The sequence below is a fragment of the Vombatus ursinus genome, unplaced genomic scaffold (assembly GCF_900497805.2).
Source record: "Vombatus ursinus unplaced genomic scaffold, bare-nosed wombat genome assembly UNPS02011369.1, whole genome shotgun sequence".
NCBI classification, from domain to species: Eukaryota; Metazoa; Chordata; class Mammalia; order Diprotodontia; family Vombatidae; genus Vombatus; species Vombatus ursinus.
The window spans coordinates 4416413-4427659 of record NW_020951147.1 but is presented as its reverse complement, the minus strand read 5'-3'; the positions used below and the strand labels follow the sequence as shown (position 1 = coordinate 4427659).

The 11247-nt window shown below is 55.0% G+C and overlaps 1 protein-coding gene across 1 annotated transcript in view; it reads left to right on the top strand.

The window, feature by feature from the left end:
• Positions 1 to 11247, top strand: part of ACTN3 (actinin alpha 3) — a 21707-nt gene that overhangs the window by 7207 nt on the left and 3253 nt on the right. Inside the window, exons 3-14 of the mRNA XM_027856119.1 lie at positions 106 to 184; positions 345 to 426; positions 2116 to 2201; positions 3635 to 3727; positions 4567 to 4797; positions 4890 to 5037; positions 6469 to 6619; positions 7949 to 8057; positions 8152 to 8292; positions 9036 to 9218; positions 10164 to 10298; positions 10976 to 11155. Of these exons, the coding sequence (XP_027711920.1) occupies positions 106 to 184; positions 345 to 426; positions 2116 to 2201; positions 3635 to 3727; positions 4567 to 4797; positions 4890 to 5037; positions 6469 to 6619; positions 7949 to 8057; positions 8152 to 8292; positions 9036 to 9218; positions 10164 to 10298; positions 10976 to 11155 (1618 nt within the window). The remainder of the gene's footprint in view (positions 1 to 105; positions 185 to 344; positions 427 to 2115; positions 2202 to 3634; positions 3728 to 4566; positions 4798 to 4889; positions 5038 to 6468; positions 6620 to 7948; positions 8058 to 8151; positions 8293 to 9035; positions 9219 to 10163; positions 10299 to 10975; positions 11156 to 11247) is intronic.

Here is an 11247-nt window from a genome sequence, read left to right as displayed (position 1 = left end):
GGGCTGACGCTGCTCAGAGCTTGATGGCCCCTCGGCTCGGTGGCACTCATGGGCCTGGGCTTTAATGAGGGGGTGGGCTCCAGCCTCACTTTCTCTCTCCCCCAGCTGGAAGGACGGCCTGGCCCTCTGCGCTCTCATCCACAGGCACCGCCCTGACCTCATCGACTACGCCAAATTGCGCAAGGTGGGGCCCTGACCCAGCCAGCATCTGGCTCCTGCTGGACCCACCGTCTACACATCTGGGCTTCTCCATTGCCCCCTGATGTATTTCACTGACCTTGGCCCACTGCCCCCTCCCTTGAGCTTGACCTCTGACCTGGCTTTGACAATCGCTCTCCTCCCAGGATGACCCCATCGGCAACCTGAACACCGCCTTTGAGGTGGCCGAGAAATATCTGGACATCCCCAAAATGTTGGATGCAGAAGGTGAGAGGGATCCCGGGGCCGGGAGTCAATCAGTCGATCAACAAATGTGAAGGGTTCACCCTTCCTTTGCTGGGTGGGCAGTGAGATGAAGAGGACCAGCTCAGCCGTCCCAGAGCATGGGGTCTCATGGAGGGGGCCTGACACAACAGCCAGTGCACAGTGATAAGGGATAAGATACAGTGGAAAGAGCCTGAGGACCTGGGTTCAAATCATTCCAAACACCAGTGTGACTTTGGGAAAGCTGCTTCGGCTCCCTGGGCCTCAGTTTCCTCTTCTATAAAATGAAGGGCGGTTAAGCAAGATGGCCCCTGAGGCCCCTCCCAGGGCCGGACTCTGTTCCACTTAGTGACCCCAGGCAAGGCATCTCCCCTCACCCGCTTCTCAGGGCCTTCTGGGGCCTTCTCTCCCTTTTATTTTAGTAGCTTGTTTTTTATTCAAATGAAACTAAGAGTTTATGAGGATTTTTGGAACAGAAAAACACCTAAAATAACACCAAGAATCATGGTGCTGTCTTCACTGTCACAGGATGGTCAGAGACGGGAGGGATTGTGAAGACCAACCCCTTGTTTTACAGTTAAGGAAACTGAGGCCTAGAAAATTTAAGTGACTTGTCCAAGGTCACACAGTTAGTAAAGGCTAGACCCAGGATTTGAACCCAGGTCCTCTGACTCCAAATTCAACCCTTTCCCCACCATTCCCTATGATGAAGGGGAAACATGATGGAGATGGTTTGTTCTGGCCTTTTCTAGCCCCCTATACTTGTCTGCTGAGTCACCGGCCCTCAGTTTCCTTTTCTGTAAAGTGAGGACGTGAGCCTGTAGGCTCTCCCTGAGACTCTCCAGCTCAAAATTTAATGCTTTTGAAACCTCGTGATAAATGAGAAGCCACCTCCAGGCAGCTCCAGGCCCGTGCTACAGACAGCACATGAGTGTCACCCTCAGCGTCAGTTGTCAGCCTGTTCCACGAAGGACGCTCTGGGGCCAGGAAAGGCTGCCAGGAAGAAGTGGGAGCCTGGTTTCTGGGTGCAGAGAAAGCGAATGTCAGAAAGCCCGCTGCTGGGTGGTGCTGGTCACCCCGAGATGCCAGAGGCCATCATGCCAGAGCCAAGACGCACCTCAGAGCCCATCTGGCCTCATCCTGCTATTTTTACAGAAGAGGAAACTGAGGCCTGGGGGCTGCTATTTACCAAGGGTCACATGGGGGTCATTAGCAGAGGCAAAGTTGGAATCCAGGTTCTTTGACTTCAGACCTAAAGGTCTTTGTGCTATACACTAATGACTGCCTAGGTGGGAAGGCATGGTGTTGAGTGACAGAGAGAGGGAAAGAGAGTGAGGGAGAAAGAGAAAAAGAGGCAAAGAGAGGGAGAGAGAGACAGACAGACAGACAGACAGAGACAGAGAGAGAGGAGGAAAAGACAGAGACAAAGAGAGAGGGGAGAGAGACAGAGAAGAGAGATTGAGAGACAGAGAATGAGGGAAAGAGAAGGAGGGTGAGACAGAGAATGAGATTGAGAGAGGGAGAGAGAGACAAAGATTCAGAGAGAGAGAGAGAGAGGGTGAGAGAGAGAGAGAAGGAGGGTGAGACAGAGACAGAGAAGGGAGAGATTGAGAGACAGAGAGAAACAGAAAGGGAGGAGGGACGAGATGGAAACAGCATTTTGAAGCACCTCCCCCTTTCCTGCTCACTCAGATATCGTGAACACCCCCAAGCCAGATGAGAAGGCCGTCATGACATATGTATCCTGCTTCTATCATGCCTTTGCTGGAGCTGAGCAGGTGAAGGGACCAGGGGCTGAGGTGGGGGAGGGAGGAGAAGGCAGGGGAATAGAGTTGGGGGTGAGGAGAACTGGAGTTCTGAGGTGAGGCCGGGGTACAAGGCCTCCTGGGACAAGGACAGATCAGTGCAGGTGGGCACAGAACAGGTGTTGTGTCCAAGGCCTTGGGTTCAAGTTCTGGGATGCTGGGAAAGCCACTATTTTCTGGGCCTCGGTTTCCTGATCTGTCAAATGGAGAGTGCCCACCTCACAAGGGTGTTGTGAGGCAAGAGTTTGGAATATTTATGCTAATCACGCATTCATTAAGCACTGGAATAATGGCTCCTGGCACCTTAGGCGCCCCTTGGGATTTGAAGCAGGGCATGTTAGCCTCACTTCACACAGTGCAGTGTGAAGGGGCCCAGTGTCCTTGAGAGGGGACCAGGCTGGAAGCAGTTGTGACCCCATGCTGGACGCTGACGATACAAAGACGTCTCTAGCCTGGTGGGACAGTGGGATGGAAAGAACCCTGAACTTCCAGTCTGGCGACCTAGGTTCAAATCCTAGGTCTAACTCACTGAGTGACTGGGCAAGTCACTTCCTCCCTCTCGGCCTGCCTTTGCCCATGTGAAGTGAGGGAGCTGGACAAAATGGGGGTCTAAGGTCCCTTCGAGCTCCAGAATTCTGAGTCTATAAAAGGGGAAGTGGGGAGGCTGGTCTGGCCCCAAACTTTCCCTGCTCCCAGCTCCTGACTATCCGCCATGCTCAGCCATGGGTTCTGTTCCTGGGGAGGATCAGCATGGACGCCACAGCTGTCCCCAGGACATCTCCAGATTAGGGACAGAGCCTGTGTAGGGAGGTCAAGCTCCATCCTCCCCCATCCTGACTTCTTCCAGCCTGGTCCCCTCTCAAGGACACTGGTCCCCCTGTGTTTCTCCTGAACTGTGTGAAGTGAGGCTAACGTGCCCTGCTTCAAATTCCAAGGGGACCCTACAGTGCCAGGACTCAGGTTCTGGAGAATGAGCTCCCATCCCTCCTCTATTCCCTCACTCCTTCATTCAGCAAACATTTATTAAGCACCTGCTGTATGCAGAGCACTATGCCCTTGGGGAACTTGTGGCGGCCTGGTAGGGAGTTAGGCTACAAGGACAATTAGAAGACTCAACATTAAACAAGATGTCTTAGACCTTAGTCAAAGGGACTCAGCTGAGTGTTTCACAGAAGTCCATTGGTCAGGTGCCTTCCCCTCCCTCTCTGGGATCCTTTGTGGCCTGGCCTCGATCGATGGTCTTAGAAGTGTCCCTTCCTGGGGCAGATCCAGGATCTGGTGACTTTCTGGGGGGAAACCCAGGCTAGCTCCACGTGGCGGAGGAGCATTGACCCTGTGATGGGAAAGAGAACACCCATCCAGGAAACAGGCTTAGGGAATCTTGACCCCCGGCCCTCTTGCCACAGGCTGAGACGGCTGCCAACAGGATCTGTAAGGTGCTGGCGGTGAACCAGGAGAACGAAAAGCTGATGGAAGAATATGAGAAGCTGGCCAGCGAGGTAGGCGTCTCCAGGGTTCCAGCGGCTTCCTTGCTTTTTGTGCTCTGTAGCTTCTGGCACGCTCTCTAGACATCCCCTTCCTTCTTGGCCAAGCCACTGGCTGCTTCAGCCTTCTTCCTGACCCCTCTAGATTTAACCTGCCATCCACCTCTCACCCTGGGGTCTCCCACACCATCCCCACCCCCCATCCCCCTTGGAGACCCATGCTTGGTGCTGAGGAAAGGTAGGTGAAATCAGACAACAGTCTTGCCCTCAAGGGGCTTTCAGTCTAAGGGGAAAGGAATGGGACACAATCAGTTAGCATGAACCAGAATGTGTTAAATGTACAGGAGAAATGAAAAGTTTAGCAAGGGAGAGATTGTTTCTGGTCTGGAGAACCCAGGAAGGCTTCATGGAAGAGATGGCACCCGGGTGGGCCAGGAAGAAAGAGCAGGATGTCAACAGGGTGGGTGGAAGCCCATTCTAGGCTCAGGGTATGGCGCGTGTTTAAACGCACCCGGGTAGGGTGTGGCCTCAGGGTTGTGGCCATTGAACGGGGAAAGGGCTGGTTTGGCCGGAGCAAAGAGAACACGAGGGCCAGTGGGGTAAAGTCTGGAAAGCCAGGTTGGAGCCAGTTGTGGGGGACTGCGCATTTTATCCCCGAAGCAAAGGGAGCCTCTGAGGGTTCTGAGCAGGGGCTGATGTGGCCCAACCTGTGAAGTCAGAAGGTTCTAGATTGGACGGACACGCAGGGCTAGAACAAGAGGGAGTCTGCTCTCAGCAGAAGCTCCCAGTCGCTGGGGAGGGAGAAGCCTGGGGGTAAGCCTGACCCTTTCCCTTGTCTCCCCGTCCTTCCCCAGCTGCTAGAATGGATCCGGCGCACCGTGCCCTGGCTGGAGAACCGGACGAGCGAGCCCAGCATGAGCGCCATGCAGCGCAAGCTAGAGGACTTCCGTGAGTACCGGCGTCTACACAAGCCGCCCCGCGTGCAGGAGAAGTGCCAGCTGGAGATTAACTTCAACACTCTGCAGACCAAGCTTCGGCTCAGCCACCGGCCTGCCTTCATGCCCTCGGAGGGCAAGCTGGTCTCGGTGAGCTCCAAGGCCCAGGCCCTGCTGGGTGGGGGGCTCCCGGAAGGGCCGGGTGGCCGGGTCTGCAGGCCAGCCCCTCTCTTCCTCCGCAGGACATCGCCAATGCCTGGCGGGGCCTGGAACAGGCCGAGAAGGGCTACGAGGACTGGCTGCTGGCCGAGATCCGGAGGCTTCAGCGCCTGCAACATCTGGCAGAAAAGTTCCGACAGAAAGCTTCGCTGCACGAGACCTGGACGCGGGGTGAGGGCCCAGCGGGCGCGGACGCAGGGCACCTGCGCCACGCCAGTGCACAGAACCGCAGGACCGTCGTCCTAGAGGCCCGAGGAGAATGTCATGGGGCAGTGATTTGTCTGGCGTAGCTTTTTTTTTTTTTAACGTTTTAAGGTTTGCGAAGACTTTACATGAGTCATAGCCTTCGAGCCTCACAACAACCCTGTGAGGCAGAGACTGCAGGTGTTATTGCCCCCATTTTACAGATGGGGAAATTGAGGCTCAGAGACTTTCCAATAGCCACACAGCTAATAAGTGTCAAAGGTGGGGAGGATTCCCGGTCCCTCCAAGCCCAGCTCTCTTTCCAGTGCCCCATGGCCCTGTCCATCTGCGACTTCATCTAAGTTGTTACTGAAGAAGGGGGTTGTTGCCGGTCTCTGACTCCAGTCCAGCACCAGGATTCCTCAGGAATCAGGGATCAGAGGGCATGCTCAAAGCCTCCGTCAGTGGGTGATCTAAGGAGGGGTTAGGCCTGGGCAGCACAGTTCAGGAAGGACACAGATCTGCTGGCCTGGAGTCTGCGTTGCACAGGGCTCAGCTGGAGGAACTGGGAGTGCTTAGCTCAGAGGAGAGAAGAGTCTGGGGTGACATGGGGTGGACATGATGGCCGACGTCAAGCATCTGAAGCGCTTTCATGTGAAGAGGGATTGGGCATCTTCTCTTTGGCCCACAGGGCAGACCCAGGAGCTGGGGGTAAATTTCAAAGAGATGAATTAGTATTGACAGCAGGAAAAACTTCCTAACAATTAGAGCCATCCCAAAGTGGAAGGGGTGAGCTCTCCATCACTGGACGTATTCAGGCAGAGGCAGCATGGCTTCTCGTTGGAAATAGAGTTTGTGGGTATTTCTGGATGTGGGTCGACCACTGAGGTCCTTGTAGCTGTGCACATCTGTGATTCTGGCAGTGTTTCCATATCAGCTGATGATTCTGATAAAAATAACTCGTATAGGGGCAGCTAGGTGGTGTGGTGGTTAGAGCTCTGGCCTTGGAGTCAGGAGGACCTGAGTTCAAATTCAGCCTCAGACACTTGACACTTACTAGCTGTGTGACCCTGGGTAAGTCACTTAACCCCAATTGTCTAAAAATTAAAAAAAAAAGAAAAAGAAAAAAGAAAATTAAAAAAAACAAAAACAAAAAACGAAAAAAGAAAAAAGAAAAAAACACTTGCATGATGAAGTAGAGTTGTCCAGATTGCATAGCGGGAAGGGGGGAGCCCCAGGGCAGGCTTCAGGAGGTGGGTTGGGCCCCCCTGCGCGGCCTGCCCCATGCTGAGCTTGTCCCTCTGTAAAACGGTAGCATTGGACTCTGGTGTTTCTCCCCATGACCTCTGACCTTTCTGAGTTGGGTGGCTCCCTGGGTGACTGGGAGGTCCTAGGGCCACCTGCTTCTTCCTCCCCCAGGAAAGGAAGACATGCTGAGCCAGCGGGATTATGAGTCAGCCTCCCTGCAGGAGGTGCGGGCCCTGCTGAGGCGGCATGAGGCCTTTGAGAGTGACCTGGCTGCCCACCAGGACCGAGTGGAGCAGATTGCTGCCATAGCCCAGGAGCTCAAGTACAGAACACCCTGTCCTCTCCCTCCCTGCCTGGACTCCCACGATTCTGGTCGTCATCTCATTCTCCCATGACTCCTGCCTCCAGCCTCAGCTTGGGGAGCTTCTCTGGCACCCCCTCCCCACCCTCCATTCCCCGCACTAGTAACCCATGGATTTGAGGCTGGCTTTGTGGGGGGAGGGGTTGCAGTGACCCACCCACTGAGTCCCTCTCAGACCCTCACACATCGTGAAGGTAGTGAAAAATGCTTCGTGTAGAACTCGAAATCGGATCCAGCTCTGCCACCTGTAGCTTTCCAGGAGAATGGAATCTCCTTGAGGGCAGGGCCCCTTTCAGTTTTGATCCTCAAAGCCTGGTGCAGGATCTGACGCCCGATAAAGTCCAATTGAAGTTGAAGGCAGGGGTTCCAGCCCCAGCTCTGCCTTGGCCTGCTGGGGACCCAGCCCTGGGATTTCATGGGTTCATTGAACTCCCATTGAGGAAAGTCCCTCCACTAGTGCAGATCACCACCTGCTCATGGTCTGGGGCATGGAGCGGTGAGAGACTTGTCAAGTGTCATGCATCAGGATGTGGCAGAGGCTGAGCTTGAGCCCAGGTCTTCTTGATTCTGAGGCTGGCTCACTGCCCACAATGCCTGTTCGCCACCACTCCCTAAGTGTCTGCTATTTTTATTGTCATCATCTGCATTTTGCAAATGAGTAAACTGAAGGCCTTAGAGGTGAACTGACCAAGGCAACAACCATTTTTAAAGTGCCCACTATGTGCCAGGCACTGCTCTTGCCCGTGAACATAGAAGTCAGGTAGCACTTAAGCACCTACTGTGTGCCAGGCATGGCGCTAAGCACTGGGGATACAAAGAAAGGCAAAAACAGCTCCCGCCCTCGGGAAGCTCATGGTTTAGTGAGGGAGACAACATGCAAACTCCAGACGCACAAGCTGTAAGAGGATAAATCGGAGTTAATTAGCAGAGGGAAGATATGAAAGGCTCCTAGCAGAAGGATAACCAGGCCCCTGGGACCCTGAACTGGAAGGCTCCTCAGAGCCGTCTGGTCCAGACTGCTCATTGTACATAAGTGGCAGAGTCAGAGTTCCAACCCAGGGCTCTTATTCTCAGTGCCTGTGTCCCAGAGGGAGCCCTGTGCTATTGCTGATGGGAGATGGGTTGCCATAACTGTGCCCAGGGTAAGACAAAGTAAGCCTGGGTGTGCAGACTCCAAGACCAGTGCCTCCCCATCAGCCCGGAAATCCTTCAGGGAGGTGGGGAGGGGCTCAGGGCCCGAGCTGGGCCACCCTGGGCCTGGAGAATCAGCCGATACCTTGCCCCTTTCAGTGAACTGGATTACCATGATGCCGCCTCCGTGAACAGCCGCTGCCAGGCCATCTGTGACCAGTGGGACTCACTGGGGACTCTGACCCAGAAAAGGAGGGATGCTTTGGAGGTGACGGAGGGGCTGGCATGGGCAGCCGAGGGAGGAGAGAGCGGGGGCACACCAAACCTTCTGGTCAACCTCCCCTCTGCCCCCTCATCCTCAGAGGATGGAGAAGCTCCTGGAAACCATAGACCAGCTGCAGCTGGAGTTTGCCCGACGGGCGGCCCCTTTCAACAACTGGCTGGATGGGGCAGTGGAGGACTTGCAGGATGTGTGGCTGGTGCATTCGACCGAGGAGACCCAGGTGGGTCACTCAGAGAGAGCAGAAGTTTTTCCCTAATAGAGCCCAGAAATAGTTTAAAAATGCCAAGGGAGAAGACCCTGCCCTCTTCCTCTTTCCACCAATGTCATTGGCTGGCTGAGCTTTCAATCAGTAACTTTACTTGGTTACTGTCCAATCATTTGGCTTCCCTGAGACTGATTGACAGCTCAGCCAGCCGATGGCTTCCCCTCTCCTCTGCTAATGCAATACAGTATAAGAAACTGGTCCCTGGCAGCTGCCTGAGGTGATATATTGTGTGTGTTAGAGTTCCCATGGCCCTGCTGGTCCTCAGCCTGTTGCTAAGCATCTCTTCCCACATCTCTTATGTTGGGGGGGGGGGGGCGCAATACCCATGCTGTGCAGACTTCCTCTTAGGGCATGGGCTTCCCCAGGTCTGAGTGCCCCAGGACTGAATGGGGTTAAGACCAAAAAAGTAGAGAGACCGAGAGGTTGTTCATGGCCAGGAAGGAGGTGCTCCAGGTGCTGCCTCTCATAAAGCAAACGCCCTGCATGCCAACCTGCCATCCCTCCTAGCCAGCCCAGACTTCTCACCCTCAGGATTCCCCCTGTTGTCCCCCGAAGCATCAAGCCTAGGGCCTCAGAGGGCATCTAGTCCCACCCCCTCATTAGGTGACCCACTTCCCCCTTTGGACTGCTGGGTATCAAGAAAGGCTGGGGGCAGAGATGTTTGCTTCTAAGATTCTCCCTTTCCTGATATGTGGCAGAGCCTCATCACAGCTCACGACCAGTTCAAGGCCACTCTGCCTGAGGCTGACCGGGAGCGGGGAGCCATCCTGGGCATTCAGGGGGAGATTCAGAAGATCTGTCAGACCTACGGGCTACGCCCGATCATCTCCAACCCCTATATTAGCCTCACGCCTCAGGACATCACCAGCAAGTGGGATATGGTAAGTCCTTGGTCGCCATTGGGCGTGTCCTGAGCTTGAATCGCCCTCCTGTTCAGGCCCCCACTGGCCAGCTTTCTGGCTTTGGGGGTCACTCTCCCCCTGCCCTTTTCCCCAAATCCTTCTGCCTGTCACCTGACTCTGTCACTCTTTTAAAGTTTAACTGGGGCCTTCTGATCTTTTACGCTACACTATACTTAGTACTTCACAGAGCACTTTCCCTCACAAACCAACCTTTGAGATAGGGCTTACAAGTCTATCCTCATTTAACAGATGGGCAGACTGAGGCTCGGGGGGCCTGTGGCTTGCCCAGGGTCACCCAGCTAGTGAGAGTCAGAGCCAGGACGTCTGTACCCATCTCACTTACCCCCTTGCAGCTCCGGTGTAGCCTCTTGAGGGCAGGGACTGCTTGGGTGTTTCTAGCCCCAATAGCACACAGTAGGTGATTAATAAGTGTTTGTGGACTGGTTAATTGATTGACAGGGAGTGATTGCAGCCCAAAGGTTTATGGCCTGTTGAAGGTGAGCAGAGCCATCACATTGGGTACTGGTCCTCGAAGGCCAGAGAATATGCCTTCCCTACCCCCAAGGCTTCTGCCATCAGTCAACAAGCATTGATAAAGTGCTTATCATGTGCCAGGCATGCTCCTAAGTGCACAAAGGCAAATGCAACAAAACCCCAGACCCATAGTCCTGCCCGCAGAGAACCTATGTTATAATGGTGGAGACAGCTGGTATACATGTAGACACGTCCAAGCTCCAGGCAGAGTGTATGAAGGGAGCCTGACAAGGGGAAGGCATTAGCAGCTGGGGAGCCTGGGAAAGGCATCCCCTTCCCCCCATACCCACATTCCCACCAGGGCCTGCCCACACCCAGTGTGACCAGCCCACTCCCATGACCTCCTCCCCGTCCCCCAACCCACCTAATCCCAGCCTCCTGATTGCACAGGTGCGGAAGCTGGTGCCCAGCCGTGATCAGACCCTACAGGAGGAGCTGGCCCGCCAGCAGGCCAACGAACGGCTCCGCAGACAATTCGCGGCTCAGGCCAATGCCATAGGCCCTTGGATCCAGGGAAAAGTAGAGGTGAGAAGATCTGGGGCCGATGGGCATGTGGGGATGAGGGCAGGGTCCACCCTAGAGAATGCCCCTAGATATCTGTGCTATAATCTTGTGCCATGCAAGGGTGGGCTTCCTCCCCTATGGGAAGGGATCTGGGTCTGGGGATGCAGCAGGGATGTAAGGGGGAATTTTGGTGGCTGGGTAAAATTCAATTGGAGGAGAAATCTCAGACCTCAGGACCCAAAGTCCTATGCAGGGAAAGACCTCAGGTGGTAGAAAACAGAGACCCCCAGGAGAGCCCTCAGGACCTGGAAAGAGAGCAGGAGCTCTTGGGAAAAGGAGCAGGATCTTGGGAAAGCTCTCCTGTGATGGGGGAAAGATTCATGATCCCTCCCAGGCAAGCAAGCCCCTCCCCTGATTCCTGGCACTCCACAAAAGGTTTGGTGTAGGAGTCCAGGCCTGGAGCTGTGACATGGGGGTGTAGAGACCCAGTCAGGCGAAACAACCCAGAGTCCAATCTGTGATCCGATGACATTGACGAGCCCATGGCAGCAGGTGAAGGCAGAGAGAGGGCACCAGGGAGGAGCATGACGGTAGAAGCATTGCATGGGAAGAAGTGCCCGCCCCCGAAGTGGGCAGCTCTAGTTGCCCCACCCGAGGTCCAGCTCTGACCGGGGTGACCCTGTCTTTGGCCCCTGCAGGAAGTTGGACGACTGGCGGTGGGGCTGGCTGGCTCCCTAGAGGAACAGATGGCAGGGCTGAGACAGCAAGAACAAAATATTATCAACTATAAGAGCAACGTGGACCGGCTCGAGGGTGACCACCAGCTGCTACAGGAGAGCCTGGTGTTTGACAACAAACACACCGTCTACAGCATGGAGGTTGGTGTGGGAGCAGAGGGACCTGCGGAGCCGGGGGGGGGCATTGGAGGGGGAGGAGGGGGGAGGGGGGGGGGGGGGGGGGGGGGGGGGGG